Source organism: Manis pentadactyla, chromosome 1 (genome assembly GCF_030020395.1).
Source record: "Manis pentadactyla isolate mManPen7 chromosome 1, mManPen7.hap1, whole genome shotgun sequence".
NCBI classification, from domain to species: domain Eukaryota; kingdom Metazoa; phylum Chordata; class Mammalia; order Pholidota; family Manidae; genus Manis; species Manis pentadactyla.
This window is the reverse complement of record NC_080019.1, coordinates 8,219,863-8,237,768: the sequence shown is the minus strand read 5'-3', so window position 1 is coordinate 8,237,768 and position 17,906 is coordinate 8,219,863. Positions and strand designations below refer to the sequence as shown.

General features: G+C 38.4%; 2 protein-coding genes across 2 annotated transcripts in view; one reads left to right on the top strand and one right to left on the bottom strand.

Moving 5' to 3' along the window:
• Positions 1-8,952, bottom strand: part of CCDC25 (coiled-coil domain containing 25) — a 32,987-nt gene extending 24,035 nt beyond the window's left edge. Inside the window, exons 1-3 of the mRNA XM_036888955.2 lie at positions 8,760-8,952; positions 4,092-4,139; positions 54-93 (exon numbers count right to left, since the gene is read on the bottom strand). Of these exons, the coding sequence (XP_036744850.1) occupies positions 54-93; positions 4,092-4,139; positions 8,760-8,787 (116 nt within the window). The 5' untranslated portion in view covers positions 8,788-8,952. The remainder of the gene's footprint in view (positions 1-53; positions 94-4,091; positions 4,140-8,759) is intronic.
• A 1,815-nt stretch (positions 8,953-10,767) lies between these two features.
• The window catches only part of ESCO2 (establishment of sister chromatid cohesion N-acetyltransferase 2), a 30,418-nt gene continuing 23,279 nt past the window's right edge, over positions 10,768-17,906 (top strand). The window contains exons 1-4 of the mRNA XM_036889097.2: positions 10,768-10,884; positions 11,951-12,019; positions 12,787-13,591; positions 16,496-16,589. Of these exons, the coding sequence (XP_036744992.2) occupies positions 11,967-12,019; positions 12,787-13,591; positions 16,496-16,589 (952 nt within the window). The 5' untranslated portion in view covers positions 10,768-10,884; positions 11,951-11,966. The remainder of the gene's footprint in view (positions 10,885-11,950; positions 12,020-12,786; positions 13,592-16,495; positions 16,590-17,906) is intronic.

Here is a 17,906-nt window from a genome sequence, read left to right as displayed (position 1 = left end):
AAGTCTAAGAAAGTAAGTGATGCATAGAAAGCAGAACCCAGGTTGTTACTTACCAAATATCTTCAGGCCAGCCGTACTTTATTAGATCCTCATCTACAGTGAAATACAAGAGAACAAAGAAGAGGTTAAAAAAAACCTGCCAAATGAAGATATGCTGTAAGTAGTTTATAGTAAGTTGGGAAGGGGAGAAACAATTGTTATAGTTTTTTGTAATTATACTTGTAATGTAAAGTTCAAAGGTATTTCTATACAAAATAATAAAACGAACACTGACAAATCAGGGCAACTGAGAAGTTAGATGATGTCTTAGCAAATTGATTCACTATGATAGTACTTATATGTTAAAATGGTTTTGTTAAAACTTTAAAAGCAATCAACTACATTTTGCTTCTTTTAAAAAGAAATATCTAATTAAAAAACTGTAGAAAATTAGGGAACAAAACAAATACCAAAAGTATAAAAAATAAAATAAAAATCACCTAAAATTCTGTCACATATAAAAATAAAAATAAAACAGAAGAAAACAGCTAAAAGTTAAAAGTTTAACTATCTCTGGGGAAGGAACATGGGTATTGGAGAGGATAGGTAGGGAACTGATCTTTTCTATTGTTAAGCACTCTGTTACTATTTGAATGTTTAAAACATATTTGTTAGATAAAAATAAAACAATTTTAAAAAGGTCTTTGGAAACAATGACTAATTATTTTTATTATATGAGACAATTTTCTATTTTTGACATTTGGATTATTTCTAATTTTAAACGCTTCAATAAATATTTTAAAAATAAATGTATCCATATTCCTGATTATTTCCTTAACATGTATTATAAAAGGTAAAGTGTTAGTTCAAAATGTATGTACAGTTTTAAGGTTAATAGTATGTATCACTACAGAAAAGTTATATTAATATACACTCTTAATAGCTACATTAATGATTAGTAACTAATTGTATTTAATATAAAAGCATTATTTACAGTAGGAGACACAAAAACTTGTTAAGATTAAATAAAATGATTTGTACATGATTTAAAATGTACCCAAGAAAATATAATTTAAATTTACTTGAATTGGGTATTATTTTGCAGAAAAGCAAAAGGATGATGAATCTTACATGTGGGTAGTCTTAGCAAATGCAGACACCATGAGTGTTCTGAAGGGCTTTCTACTAGCTTAGGTGAGAAGCTGAGCAAATAGTCAACAGGTAATCAGAAAAAGGAAAGGGAAATATAAAAACCTCTTTTCCTGGCAGGCAATATTTAGCTCCCTGGTGACACCTGCTGGATAATAAAAAGAATAAACCTGAAAGCTTTTTAGTGAAAGTAAATAATTCAATTTAAAGTTCATTTATGCTCCATCCAGCCCTTGGTCTGAAGTCATCAAGGCTACTAGAAATAAGTGTGGTGTGCTAAGTGCACCAGAGAACAGGGTGCTTTAAATATGCAAAACCTTTCTTACAAAGCCCACTAGGAAACTTGACATCTCTAAATTACTCCAAGGGTTCCTAGGGACTAAGAAAGTGTTCTATACATAGTTATCTACATGTATTTTAATAACAGCAAAACATCATTCCAGTGAGCTCTATGTAGGATCTAAATTTACATCTACAGACATAAATTCCATATCTAGATTTCTATCTGCAGATGTAAATTCTTACAATGGACACTTAAAAAGGTTCCACCATCTAGCCCATCCGAACCCACAGCTCCACAAAGCCCTCCTGGCTCTTCCTGATCACACCTGCTCTCTGCCACCTCTACTTCTATAATACCACTTCACTTTGCCCATACTTTTAAAAACAGACTTCATTTTTTAGAGCAGTTTTAGGTTCGCAGCAAAACTGACCCATATTTGTTTGTGTGTGCCTCCACCTTAATATTGTGACAACACAGACTAAATCTTCCTCTTCAGATACTCAGAGGCTGGCATGCATGTGGCCCCAGAGACAAGCCCCAGCAAATAGGAAACCAAGGTGGAAAGGAAAAGACACTACAGGCTACCACTGGTAACCGTCAGCGTGCACCAGAATCCAGGCAGCCCTGCTTCCTAAGGACTATACAAGGCCCCTCCCCCGGCTGCTCAATGCACAGCCTGCACAACTGGAAGTGGCAGCTGCGCTTTAAGTAATTCTCAGGAACCTGAGCCTTAGGGTCGCACCCTTCATGTGGTAGAAAAAAGAAAAGTAGATTTGGTCAGATTTGATCCATATCTACTATAGAAAAGCATGTCTCTTGTAATGGTGCCTTATTGTTCAATGTAATATAGGAAGACAGTACCCCCTCCTCAGCTACAATCATCAGGACGATCCTATGAGAAAAACACGAATTACCTATGACCATGGATGGGTTACTGGGAGAAACGTAAAACTCAGGTATTAATACATGGTAAACTGCTTCTTCATTAAGTCATATTCGAGTCAATGTCATCAATTCGTTATAAGGAGAAACTTTAAAAAACAGGAATTATTTTACTCTATTGTTTTTGTTTCTTTTCCACGTGACTAGCTTGTGATAGTTTTACTTATTCTGATTCTACTTTATGGCAACCAGTGTTACAGCAGGGTTCTAAACTCTTTATACAGAGCTGCTTTATAACTATGTATTTATATAACTATTATATATATCACATTACTGTATGTTATATATGTTACATTTATATATATTACATATATAAGTACATATACTATGTAACTACAGTTACTATACATAGCCATATAACTTTATGCTGCAGTTATATGCAACATCACTGCTTTGTGACATCTTTTAACTTTTGACTTTATTTCATTAATTTCAAGTCTCATGCTGAAGAATGTTATACTTGCCTCTTTTAAAGGATCAAGTTTAAACTGCTGTCAGTTTAGATAGACACTGATGGTTTTACAGAAGAAAACAAAAAGCAATAAAGAGAAGTAACTGTAGTGAATTCTCCAGCTCTCATATTCCTGAAGCAGTCATCCAGCCCCCAGGGGAGGGAGGACAGACTTTGGGGAGCTAAAGCAGCCCAGTGGTGATAACCACCACGTGCTGAGTGTGGCCTTGGGCCAGGCACTTTCCCCAGGCTCTTTCATGGAGCCTCCATAGCCCTACAAGGGAGATACTGTCCTATGACCCACTGCTTACACCTAAGAAATCTAAAATTCAAAGAGGTTAAGTTAACTATAGAAAGCTTGACAGAGTTGGGATTTTAACATAGATTGGCTTTTAAGGTGTCTTTTCCAAAATGTTCCATTACCCCTAGGAGAAGCACAGCCCTGTTTTCCAGGCTTGAATCAGAGTAATGCTGTCATTTTTCCAGGCTCCCCTCTTGCAGATCTTTTCTCCCTCACCCCAGTGTTCCACACGTGGGGGTCACTCCCGGCTCTCCTGATCAGGAAAGCCAAATTTCACTTTCATCTCCCTCCTCACTCATGCAGTCAAAAAGGGCTATCCCTTAAGGCGGTGCTTTTCTTTTAAACTTGAGTTCAAATTAGTCGGTTCAAAAATTAATTTAGCAGTGTGAGACTAGTTTTTAAAAAGTGAAATGAAACAGAAAACAGCACAGCAAATAATATGAGTATTTTTGTGAACTTTTTAGTAATAGGAATGTGTACATCATTTAGTTATGTGTACAATATGAAATAACATATTTCCTTCCAAGGAGAGCGGTCAACAAAGTTTTAAAAAACTGTTAACATTTCATGTCTTAAAAAGAACCACTTTCGGTCTCAAAAAATCAATAGATAGGTTCCCACTAATCTTAAATATGCTGAAAATGTACAGAAAAAGATCTTTTGAAAATCCAAGTCACAGAGTATTTTAATTTGATCTAAACTAGCATAGGTTAACCACTGATTAGTATCACTCTACATCAAATGATACCACAAAACTCTTCATAAAGGAAGTTTCTAACCAGCAACAAGTGGCCCAATAAACTCAAATATTATTCAGTATAACTAAGTTCTAGGAAGTCAATCCTCTGGAGTTCCATTAATGGGTTAGTTAGTAGTAGTTAGTTGAAAACTCTTGTATCCAACAAACCATGGGGTGGGGGGGTGCCTGGGAGGCAATTAAACTTACCTGCTGGAAATTTCAAAATCAAATGCTTTTGAAAACTTACTTTCATATTTATCCTTTCCCATGTAAATAGTGTAAGCAGATGCGTTAACTAAGACAAAAAACAAAACAAAAAAGAGTTAGATTTCTTTACCACCAAAAAAACTGTTGCATGGGAAAACAAGTGACAAATGCTTAGGTTAGGAGTTGGCAGAACATGGCCACAGGCCAAATCCGGTCCTGTTTTCGGACAGCCTTTGAGATAAGAATGATTTTTATGTTTTTAAAGGGTTGATAAACTTGAAAAGGAAGCAGTAGCAGCTATGGAGACTGCATATGGCTTACAAGTCTAAAATATTTACTCTCTGGCCCAAACAAAAAAGGTTTGCTGACCCTTATCAAAAATAGCTACTCTCCTACTTTTTCAGGGATAGACTTCAATTTCCATTCAGTCTTATACCTTTGCCTTACAGAGTTAAAAAAACAAACAAACTAGAACTGTCATCTCAACTATTCAAAAACAGGCTCCTGTACTTAGACAAGTTTTATTTTTACTATTTAACCAATGTTAATCATATTCCAGGTGGGCAGTAAATTATAATGAGCTCCCTATCCCATCTGGGAGAAACATGGTCCTCAAATATCTTCTAATCCAACAACTCTAAACCCTGATAGCACATGAAAATCACCCAGGCTCCACCTCAGGCTGCCCAAATCCGGGCCTCTGGGGGGTAGGTACTGGTGTTTTTTAAAAAGACCTCCAAGTGATTCTACTGTGAAGTCAACATTTAGGAACCGCCATCCTACTCCAAACTCAAAATTCTGGGTATGGCTGACCTTAGAAATGACATTTGCGTTATTGAGCTAGTGTGTTTTAATGTGGGCATCCTCCCTCTGGAGTCAAAAAAAGTTAAGTTTCCTAAATGAAATTCTAACTGGTTACTGGGCTTCCAAGCTACCTACCAAAACCTGTTTGACCCCATTTGGATCTGCCCCGGAATTGATAGTCACTGGGGCCCTCAGTCTACAAAGCCTGATGGGTGCAAGGCTGGGCTGGGCAGTCTGCTGGCAGTCACTCGAGAGCATGTGAGCAGAGAGCTCTGAAGGCCAAGGACCCACACTCCTTCATTTATAAATTCTTAAAGTCAGGATTGCTTGTACTTCCAGTAATGAGAAGCTCCTTAAATTATCAATCACAGTTGCCTCTCTTGGGGAAGAAAGCTCCCTCAGTTAGCAGTTAACACGGCTACAGTCCATTGTAACTTGGAAGTAGTTGAGAGAAATAAACTTGAAAGAAGAGAATGTTTGCATTGCCTCATTGATAAGATACCTGTCTATAATTGAGCATTATATTAGCTTAATAAGACCTTAGCACAGCACATAACAAATGTCAGAAGTAAAGAAATAAAAGTGTTTGATTCTCTCTGCACAACATGGCAATAAATGTGTACACCCTTTTACGTGACCACTAGGAATATATCCTACTAATTAAATACTCCATCAAGCAATGTTGTTTTTACAACCTAAACACATGTTAATTAAGACTGATTAGACACACTATAGGACATCCATCAACAAAATACCACATACCCACTAAGAAGAAAGGGTAGGTGAAGAACTTAAATGGCAGAACAGCATTTTTGTGTATCTATATGAAGATTAAATTTGCAAAAAGAAAGCAAATATATAATTGTGTATATATACACGTTTCCGTACATATTTTTAATATATGCACCCATGTCCTTTATATGTATGGAAGGATACACAGAATGTTAACAAGTTACCCTGGCTAACCTGCTTACAAAATGGATAGCTGGCTTTTATAATCATAACAAAAGTAATTTTTTAAAGTTATTAAAATAAAATAAAGCTCTGTCTGTGCAGGCCAAGCTATCTACATTACAGCCAAGAGAATGACAGACAACTGTTTGGATGGTTGATCTAGAAGATGAGGTGATTAACTCTTCATCATGAAAGAAAAACTGAATAAATGGTCCAGATTAGAAGAGATTAAAGAGTAATGAATGACTGAATGCAACAATGATTTGTAATTTATCTTTCTTATAAATGCATTAGAACAGTGATGAAACTGAATAAAAGCTGATTAGATATTGTTGCAATATTAATTTCCTGATTTTGATAATGAAGAATGTCTGTTGATAGAACACCTTTGATTTTAGAAAAAAATACTCAAATATTTAAGGATAAATTGCAATATACTAACAAAAAGTTCAGGGAAAAAATTGTGTGTGTGTTGAGGGGTGAGTAGAGCGAGGGAGATGGAGAAGAAAAAGGGAAAAGAAAGAGATAAAGGGGAATGTGGCAAAATGTAGAATTTCTGAAATCTGAGAATATAAAGGAAATATTTTGACTTTTCTGAGAGACTGAAATTATGTCAAAGTTGAAAATTAAAAAGGAGCAAGATTGCTGAAGGATAAGATCTGAATTAAGCTCCTGTCCTTATCAAAAGGATAAAGGAAAAGAAAGGAAAAGGAAATTTATTCTAGTACTTTTGTTATTCTCAAGTAACATGGTTAATTACTATGGGAACCAGTTATCTTGGAGATACCTGATTCAGGTGTAGCAACTAACCCAACTTTAGAGGTGCTGTGATAATTCTGTAATTTACAGAACAACCTATCTTGAAATAAATGCTGTTAAAAGGTACCAAAAGTACAAGCTGACATAATGAGTCAAGTGCAGATTATTTCGTAGGTCCATAGATCAGATAGATGGTCTTGAATTTGACACTGTAAATAGTATAAGATTAATGTTTCATTATTTCATTATGAGAGAGCATAAAAGAATAAAATTCTAATAGGTTTTAGAGCTACTAATTTTAAATGGGAAGGCAAAAACTTTCTATTGAGATTTTCTCATCTAAAAAAAAAAGATTTATGTAGTAAAGCATTTCAACCATGGTTGAAAGGCTGGCTATCTAAATGGAAGTCATTTCCTGAAGATCTTGTAGGTTCAAGTTATTTTCTATATTGGAATACATAAGGTTTTACTACTACTTTACTGGAAATGTTACAATTTTTTCCATCAACTTTGCAGTTTTAAAAGATGTGCTGCACAAGTGCAGTTTTATTAGACTTAGAGGCCAAATATTCTTCCAACAGAAAGCAGTTCTGACATCACAGTGGAAGCCAGTGAGAAAAATATGATCCACAAGCCTGCTGAAGCACTCTGTTCTATTAAAGGTACCTGTATATATATAAACTAGTGCTCAAAAAATTTAGCATAGTCCTAAGAATAAAGCAGTTAGCATAAAATACATTTAGCATCTATATACCCGGCCTGTATTTCTTATTCCATCGTTGGTCTTATATGGATATCTAATGTTGGGAACTCTCACGAGTAGAAGCTACAAAGAGATGTTTGAGTTGACAGAGACAGCAGAACACAGACCAGGATGGGGAGGGTGAAAATGCTGTTAGGGACCTATAATGACTTTTCTTGATAGTTTGAATTTTGCTTCTAGTAATTTTAATAATATGGGCAAGACAAACCAAACCTAGAGAGGCAGAGAAATAACTTACGGCACACTGTGGAAAAGGCTAAACTATTGAGAAAAATGACAGCTGTTAAGTGTCAGAGGGAGGAGGGGGAGCAGGGGTCTCTGAGTTACAACTTCCCTGGGCCCCTATGTTCTCATCTATAAAGAGAAAGTACCAATCCATTCAAACCCCCACAAACAGTTATTTCATTTAAATTTCTTCCTTTAACAAGCAAGCAGAGAGAGTAGCAATATAGAGTGTGCTATGAGTAAAAAAATACCATTCATTTATTCAACAAGCATTTATTGAGTAAATATTATAAGCCAAGGCACTATGCTAGGGAAACAAGGAGATCCTGTCCCTGCCCTCAAGGGGCTTACACTCTAGCTCCTGCGGACTGCTTTTCATACCGTACGTTAAGCGCAGTACCAAAGATATACACGGGTGCTGATGGGGTCCCTGAAGAAGTCTATCTAAGCAATCTCTGGGTGGGAGCTAGGTTGGGAAAGACATTTGGAAAAGACGGGCCAGAGCTTTAAGGGGGTAGCTGTTAACTGGGGGTTGATTATAGGCAAAGGGAACAGAAGCAGAGAAACTAAGTCGAAAACAGCATTTCCCGGGAACTAAAAGTACTCTTTCCTCTCCTGCCAAGACAAAACAGAAACATTATCATACGTCGCTTTTCAAGATCTGGGACATGAACTCTGCCCAGCAAGTGGCTGTATCGCCATCCCAGGGTCTTTTATTGCTTTGTGTTGCATGCCAGTCCCTACAACCCTTTCCTAGAAGGGTAGGCGCACTTCCTGTAAGACAAGAGATGTTGGCAGGCGTCTCCTTTCTCAAAGCGGGTAATTACCCCAGCGCAGCCAGAATAAAGGCCATAGTGGAGAAAAAAAAGACACTACTTGGAAATGGGGTATGAAGAAGCCCACGAACTCTGGCCAGTTCCAGGTAGCGACGGGAGGTCTTTCCATGACTGAGGTAAAAGAACAACTCCCAGATGCAAAGACAGCAGGGCGGGATGATCCCGCTACGCCCCCCAGACCCTGATGAGGGGGCACAAGAGGACGACTGGAATGGACACGGCGTGGGGACCGGGAGGGTCCGGCAAGAAGCACCCACTGTCGAGAAGGCGCTTTAGGACGAGGTCCCGGCTCAGCGGTGGCCTGGGGGTCCCGGCTTCGGAGGCCCGCTGGCGAGCAGGGCCCCAGGAGGTCGCGGCGCCCACTCACCGCTGCTGCTGGCGAAGTAGAACACCATGATCCCGTCGGCAGCGCAGCAACCCCAGGGCGAACAGCAGCACCTAACTTGCGAGGCTCAAGATACCCGGAGCGCAGAGCTCGCCGGTTCCCCGGAACTTCTCCGCGCATTTCCGGCGGTAGGGGGTCGAGTCACAATGCCGGCCCGTCGACGCCATCTTTAATCCTGGCGAGCTGGCCAGCTGGCGGGCTTCGACTTGGAGTTTGAGGGAAAGGATGGAGTTGGGCCAGTTGTTGGTTGGAAAACAGGGCGGGGGAAATCCGTCTTCTTAAAAAAACAATGTAATTGGCCGACTTTATGTTCACAACCTGGGCTATCCTGTCTTGAGGCTTATCTGTCTGTTGCTTTTATAGCTTTCTTTCACTTCTACATGGGCTCCTGGAGAAAAGAGACCTTTAGCCTTTTTTGCAACTAAGCATTCACTGCCTGCGCCAGTCACAGACCTTGGCACTTAGTAGGAGCTCATGGAATTTTGAGTGAATGCAAAATTTCTCCACCATTCTCTTCCTGCTTGTTGGGCACATTCTGTGCTTCACTTACCTGATCTGCAGAATGAAGATGAGTAGAGCAACTAGTTCATAGGTTATTCTACTAGGGTTAAATAAGAATGAGGGGTAAAGGGTTTGGAACATAGCGCTCAACTAAAGTGAGGTAATAGTGATAGTCCCCAGAGGCAGCATACTTCTTGGGGTTTGGACTCACTCTTCTGCCTTTAAATCTAAGGTTTGACATCTATTACCTGACATTAGGCAAAATGCAAACGTCTGCATCTCAGAGATTGAAAGGGCAAGCTCCTGGATACTACTTCAGCCAATCAAGACCCGGATCCTATTTGAGCCAATCGGGACCCTACTTTCAGCCAGTCGGAGCTTGGTCTCTCTCTCCCCTCCAGTTAGCAAGAAGTATACCCACCTCCCTTAGACCCTGCCAATTGACCAGAGCCATGACCTATCACCCCACCGACTACCCAAGCCCAGCCAATCAGCCACAGCCACGACCCTCACCCCACAAACGGCCCTAGAAACCCGTAAAACCTTTGTGTTTCCTGACACTCGCTCTCTCGCTATGGCACCTGGTCACTACGTTGGCGTGGGTGTGAGATTGAGCTCGAGCTGGCTCGAATAAAGGCTCTGCTTTTGCATCCGTGTTGGCTCCCTGGTGGTCTCCTGGGATTCGCGACTTCGGGCATAACAAGATCTTGCTGTAAAGTGGAAATAATTTTACTCACGTAAAGCTCCCACAGCACGTAGCTTTGACCAGATTAGTTCTCTTCATTCTGACCTTCACTCTATGAAGTTAAGTGAATCACTTAACTAAATTTATTTAGAACTAAAAATGTGCGCGAGACGGGCAGGTGGTACAAAGATAGTCACAATACTAACAACCAATGAGTGGTTTAGGATCCTTTTGGGTTCCCAAAGCAAGAACCTAGCTATGCCCTATAAATAGTAATTGTTTTCAGGCCCTCAGTTTTAGTCTGTAAAATTGGAACGATAAAACATATCACAGATTGTGGTGAGGAATAAATGAAATAAAACACGTAAAATTTTAAAAAATGCGTAGTATGTAGACGTTAGTGCCATGATTTTTAAAATTTAATAAGAAAAAAGTTTTTAATGAGCTAGAAACCTAAGGTATTACTACTAAAAGAGAAAGCTAACGCTAAAGCTTCAAATGTGAAAAATAACTACCTCGACAGTCTTGGAGAAACTACTTTACAACACCTTACAGCAAGTGACCCCAGAATGTACCTCGAGTTCAAGAAGGCGCCTTATTCTGCCGAAAACTACAATTCCTAGAATGCACCTGGACAAGACCTCGGAATGGAGCCCGGCGCTGCCGCAAGGGATTGTGGAAAGCGTGGTTTCCCTGAGAAGAGAGCATTTCACTTCTCCAGGGCGGGAGAATTTTGGAGACGGCCTCCCGGGTGGGAGGGGCAACGACTAGAGCGCGGCCAATCCCTGAGCCAGCCCCTGGAAGCGCCGGGAAGCGGCGAATCAGAGCAGCGGCTTCAGCCTTGACTGGCGCGCGACAGTTTGAATACAGTGGAGGAGCTACGGGCTGGGCTGAGGAGAGGTCTCCGGCTCCGGGGGGCAGGTAAGCGCTGCGGCGGGCCGAGGCTGCGGGGGTGGGGTGCTGAAGACCGACGAGAACGGCAGGGTCTATGAAACGCTGGGTGGGAATGTCAAGGGAGAAGAGCTGCTGCTCTGGGCTTGGCGCGCTGGCGGCTCGAGGCCGCGGCCACCCACCGGTTGTCCGCCTCCAGGTCGCCGGGTTTCCCCCCGCCCCTCCGCTGACAGGCTTCGGGCGCTCGGGCGCTTCTCGCCCCTGCCCTCCGTCTCTCTGCCCCGGGAGGGTCTTCCCGAAAGCCGCAGCTCCACGTGAATTCCCAGGACCCCGGTCTTGCCGTTTCACTTTGAAATCACGCTTGTGTGATTTTACTCGGTCAGTCTACCCGACCCGGAGGCAGGCGCAGGGGAAGCTTGTACCGAGCAGCATGTACCATCCGTTCGAGAGTTGAGGCGCATGATTGCGTTTGTTTTCCACAGCTTGAGGAGATAAGAGTGTTTTCCAACGGGAGGATCTCGCTTCACTCGTTTTCTTGCTGGATTCTGATGAAAAAAGTTAGAAGCGGTCTCCACCTTCTTTGAACAGACAGGCTGTTGAAGCCAGTTAAACCAACAAGAAAATGTGTGAAATGGAATATTTAGGAAGTGTAGGGTGGAATGGAAGCATAGAAAAAAGAGCACCCAGTAGTGAGAGCTGTGGGGGGAGGGCAGTGGAAGGAAGGCGCCCCAGAACAGTGTCCAAGCCTGGTATGAATTAGCCTGACTGAAAGGGGAACGTGTGCCCAGAAATGGGGTAAAAAACACTTCCTTCTTGGTAGGATCATTTTCCACTTGCAAGCATATGTACTATCCCTGCTTTTATTTCCTGTTCTTAATTGCTACTGTGGTGATGTGTTTTACTTTTTTTTTTTTCCATAATTTCAACTTCATAATTCAAATATTTATTAAAGTGATTTTCTCTCTAAAAAACCCTTTTCTTGGATGTTATGGGCCATCGCCTATCTGAAAACCTTTTCAGACTTGTATGCCTTTGAAGTAGTGATTTTTATACATGTTGGGTGAATTTGGGGTTATAATTGTTCTGTTGTTTTTAGGAGTTCAGGTAAGAAGATGCCAGCTTGTACCACAAGGAAAAGGAAGCAGCATCCTTTGAACGGTGACAAGTGAGTCTCATCCTTTGGGAAGAAAGAAAGTCCACCTTGTCGTAATCTTCTCTATCTCCCAAACTTTCCATTCTTCCATTTGCCTTCTCCTTGTATCTATCATAATATTTTATATTCTAATTCTAGTCTAGAAATACAGTAAACTTGCATAATTAGCTATTTGGTGCCTTTGGAAGGAATCAGAGAAAGCTGTTTTCTATGGCTTGGAAATGTATGTCAGATCTTTTATTACCTTACTTCTACTCTCTTATGTAGTGTTTAATATAGTGTTTTGTTTATAATAGATGCTCATCTATAAGCAATCCTGGAAAGTTTGTGGACTTAGTACTTCCTACTATACCAGGCATATAAATTACTCCCTATAGAACAGGTCCTAGGGGGCCGGTTACTTAGAATTATTCATTTTCAAGACTTGTACCCAGTTGAACAAAGTGTATGGGCTATAATTTGAACAGGCCAAGACTTGGAAATAGATTTTCAAACACACACACACATATACATATACATTCATGTCAAAGCTTTTTTGTAAACAGTGTTTGTATTCTGATCTTACTTTTAGAAAATATTTGAATGCTTTGTTTGATAAAGACACAAACTGAGAATCCTACTGTTAAACTAATAGATAATGTGTGTGGGTGGATGTTTGGTGGAGAGGATGCATTATTTTTAATATAACCTATAGTGGAGTTGGTTATTACTTAGCAGAGATTGATAAAAATTGAAGCAAAATAACAATACTTACCATTGGATGTTGTTTTTTTTCATAGCCTGTTAACAGATGCTCCAACCAAGAAATTAATTTTGGACTTAACTGAAAAGACATTTCCATCACCTAATAAAAAGCACATTTGCCAAAGCAGCGATAAAAATGAAGAAAAGGTGCATTGCTCTCAACAAGGGCACTTCATTTCAAGTCCTCTCAAAACAACTAAAAAAAATAGATCGCCATCTGCAAATCAAAGTTCGCCATTTAAATCTGCCATGTCTACTGTATCCTTTTACAACAAAGATAAGTGGTACCTCAGTCCACTGGAGAGAAGGCTGATAAAAGACAGTAGATCCATTTGTCCAAAAACTAAGAGTGAAGATAAGTCTTTTCCCAGTGTGACAAAAAAAACACAGGGAAACCCAGTTTACACCAAGAAGATGAACAAAAAACCACACAAGAGTTTAACTCCTAAGTATCAACCAAGTTATAAGTGCATCAAGCCAGTTTCAAAGAATTCTAAAAATTCCAAGAAAAATCAAGTGGCTTGTAAGCCAATTGTGGAGAAAGAGAATAACTGTTACTCAACTGAAAGTAATCTGAATGCTCCTCGGGTTCTAAGCCAAAAAGTCAAACCACAAGTTACACTCCAGGGAGGAGCAGCATTTTTTGTTAGTAGAAAAAAATCCTCTCTTAGAAAATTGCCTCTGCAAGGTAAACCAGTACTGGGATTCACCCAAGAGAATGAATCAAAAGTAATTAAAGATTCTAAAATAACTGTCACTGAAAGACGTTTTGAGACAAGGCAAATGCCAAAGTGCCTGTTATTAGAAAAGAAACTTAAAAATGGAGCGAAATTAATAAAGGTAATTAATGAAAAGATAAATTAATGAAAGTAAAGAAAATTGAATATATTCACTTTAAAAACCTTTGGCTATGTAACAAACCTTCAGTATACATACTGTGTATATACCATAGTTGAACAAAATCTTATTTTCTTTACTGTCTGGAGGACTGCCTTTATGAAACCAGAGTATAGGTTAATCACTACAAAGAATTTAGAGACAGGGTGGAAAGATGGGACTTTTCTCCCCCTTTTGGCTTAAAGAAACCTATAACATTTTCTTGGCATAGAGGTATACATTTCCTCAAATGCCCTTGTGGCTTAACTAAAGTCCAGAGAAGCTAAACAAGTTTTTATTTGGCAGTCAGTGTTTTTAGAAAGTAGAAATAACAAGATTCAGGTTGTAGATTGCCAGAGTATGGGCATATTTTTTGTTTATTTCAGCTCATTATTTAAAGTACTAGATAATTCTAGACAATTTAGAGAATACAGAAAGTTTAAAAAAGTAAATCTGTAATCCCATGACTTGAAGATTATCACTATTAATGTATAGTTAGGATTTTGTTTATTTTATATAGTACATGGTTGCTATTCCATGCTTTTTTTGATCTTGTTCATATTTTTTACACATCTAGCTTAGCCTGGTGCTGTCTGATACAAATAGAATATCAACCACATGTAATTTGAAATTTTCTAGTGGCTACAAAAAAAAAGTGAAAAAGGGGGTAAAAAAAGTTTAGTCCAGTATGTTTTAAATGTTATCATTTCAATGTAATGAATATAAATATAAGAAGTTATTTATACTTTTCTTTTGGTACCAAGTCCTTGAAATCAATGTTTGTTTTCATTTGTAGCATATCTCAATTGGGACTAGCCACTTGGAAATTCTACTTGTGGCTGGTGGCTATAACAGACAATGCAAGCCTATGCCTTCTATTGTTGACCTGTCAGTAATCTCGGAAAGTTGGGTTTTGTTTTCTTTTTTCAGGTGGCTAGGAGCAGAAAGCAACTGAGCCTATAGGCTTTAAGAAAGGCTGTCTCCCTATTGGAAGCTTATTTGTCTGTGGTGACTTGTATAAATAAGTCATTCATCACAACCCTGTGGAGAAATGTTAGACTTTCACACAGTGCCTGGTATACTCTGAAGCTTATATATTGAGGGATTACAACTGGATAGTCATTTCCCTCCTTGTCCATCTCTCATTCTTATTGCCTCTTTTCAAATTCGACATCAGTTCATACCTCTTTAGTCACCTAAATTTCAGATCTTAAGGGCAAAGATTGTAAATTGTTGACCAGTGGACCAAATCCAGTCCCTGAATATTTTGCTTGGCCTGTATAATGTTTAAAAAAATTTGATCCATCAATTTTTAAAAGTACATAACAGATTTCTTGTGTTTCACTGTGGTCTGGCAAAACTAAGCCCTCATTCTTACATGGCAATAATATCTCAGAACAGAATGTCAGACTACCATTTGACAGGCATGGGCTCATTTCCCTCCACTCAATCAATGTATGTTCATGTATTTAAATCAGCCAGCTTTGATATTAGTTTTACTTACCTGCTGGTCTTGTAGGAATTTAAATTTGCAATCCCCACTATAAATATTTCCTCCTGTTTATCAAGTATTGCCAAGAGTATTATTAAATGAAACATGTTCTTGCTGGCTATGTCATGACGGTCTAATTCTACTAATTCTTCACATTGTTTCTGCCAAAAAAACACCCCTGTATCTTGTAAAGGTTTCAGTTACATGGGTATGTAAGTTTATTAAAATTCACCAATCTTAAAAAAAAATTCATCAAACTTTATATCTGTATACTTTATATCTGCACTTCACTGTATGTAAATGTACCTCAATTAAAAAAAATTTGGGGCACTACTCAGTCTAAAATTCTCAGTCCAGCGAAACCAAGTTGGGTGGGGGTGGGGGTGTTCTGCATTTCCACCCGTCCATCTCCTGATTAGTATTCTCCATTATCTGTTTGTTAATGAAGATAGAACCTTGATACAGAGACATGATGAATCCTCTGCCGCACTCTTTCCTGCCTTCTTTTCTGAACTTCATTTTACGTCACTGGATACTGGGTTCTCTCTGTTTTTCAGTATGAAAAGCTGGGCTTTTGTGCATCTTAAATTTGTGGAAATGTTTTCTGCTTTCAAGATTTTGTTAAATAGGCACTCCTAGTATTCATCTCTGCTAGCTAAGGGTGAATCCTGTTTTCATTTGAGGGTATATAACCTTTCCCCATCTCATTATGGAGCCTGAGAAATAGCAAATTGAGGGGCTGTCCCACCTCCACTGACATATAGTCTTGAACAGGAGATTTACTTCAATCCGAAGTTTTTTTTCATATCCCCAAGCTATATATTTTCTCTAAATCTTACCAAATTAGTAGTGTTAGTAAAATTGTCAAAATTTTTTCTACTTCGCTTTTCCCACTACCCTGCTACTACCCAAAATGGGGAGTTAAAAGCCTTGCTGGCTGCTCCAGAATGTTCTTTTTCTTTCCCTGACTGCTTATTTTTAAAGCTTATAACAAAAGCTGTCCCTTTCTAGTTTGCTGGGTGCTGGGGAAATCTTTGCCATTTTTACTAAACTTTTTGTTCATTATTATAGAAGAGATGTTCTGTACTCTTCACCTGCCATCTTTATTGGAAAATATAATACATTTTTGACAGTCTGACAAATTGTAGACTTAAATATGTGTACTCTGCCTTTTAAAAGGTTATGTATGTTTAGTGAATATAGAGGAAATTTTTCTTAGACTGAAAAATCGAGGATTTAAAACCACATTATAAAATGTAATTCATAATAAACTAGATATTTTGTTTTAGAAACCTAACTATTAGGATTCATTCACTAAAAAGCAAACGATTAAGAATTATAGGCTTCCTCTAATTTTACCTATTCATTATTTTCAGGATTCATCAGATGGAGTATTTTCTTCAAAGGAATGTAAACCTGATGAAAATAAATGTTTTCCCTCTGAAGATTCTCTCAGTGAGAACAAGGCAGGTAAGTTAAGAGAAACTTTTCTCAAAATGAGTTTATGTACTTACAGTAATGCTTCATTACATATGTCAGTATGAAATTATATGCAGTAATAATTTTGTTTTTTTTCATATTCAATATGTCTGCCTATGTTTATATCTTTGTGTTTGTCTTGTTGATATTGTTTTCTATGATAAGGAATGCAGTGCATTTTGAAAAGGAGAAGACCAGGAGACTTTAGTCTGGAACTTAAGACAAAATACTGATGTTTCATTCGTCTATGAGATGTGGGCAAATTACCTAAGCTCCCTAGAGCTGGATGTTCTCATCATACCTACCTTTCTTTCCTTTTAACCAAAATAACAGAAAGGAGTAAAAACAATTTATGTTACATATTTGTGATCAAAGTCCATTGTAGGCAGAATTTTCTAAACCATAGAAAGGATTAATTTGGGCATCAGCAACCTTAGGATGTTTTCTAAGTCTGCTGCTAATTGACTGTGTTATCTAGGGAAGAAGAGCTCTCTAAAGTAAAGGGTTACTGTTAATTTCTAAATTCCTCTTAGGTCTGAAATCCTATTACTAACTTGTGTCACTGTTCAATTACACAGCATTTATTAAACTATGAATATATAAAGAATTAATTAACATTGCACTTACCAACCATATTCTTGGTAATTTTACCTTCTTGGTTATAGCTATGTATTTAGAAATAAAATTCTAGGGGTAAACATGCTGACAATAGTGAGAAACTAGCTCATAGGAAGAAAACAAAGGTAAAACTAAAAGCATAATCTAGAACAATAGCCCTTGAGAGCATCTAGTGATATATATGTCGAATGTTCATAGTAATAATTATGAGATACACTGTTAAGCTAGTATTTACTGGGTGCTGAGTATTGTACCAAGCAATGCTAAGTATCTAGTATTCATTGTATTTCCCATGGGTTGTGCTGTCACTGATAGAATAGAACACATAACAGAAAAATAATGGCTTCTTCTTTATAATAGTTATAAAATTTTCCTTTAAATAAATTTGTTTCAGTAATGTCTGTTTGGAGAAAATCAGTCCTATTTTTGTTCTAGGATCCAGTCCAGTGTACCACATTGCATTTAGTTGTCATGTATCTTTAGTTTCTGTGGCTTTTTTTTGTTTCCATGTTTTCCAGTCTTTTCCTTGTTTCCATGTTTTTCATGACCTTGACATTCTTGAGGAGATATCTATGGCTAGATTTCCCATAGAATGTCCCTGAATCTGGTTTTGTCTGATGTTTTTCTCATCTTTAGTTTGGGGTTACGGGTTTGGGGGAAGAGTGCCACTGAGGTGAATTGCCCTTCTTG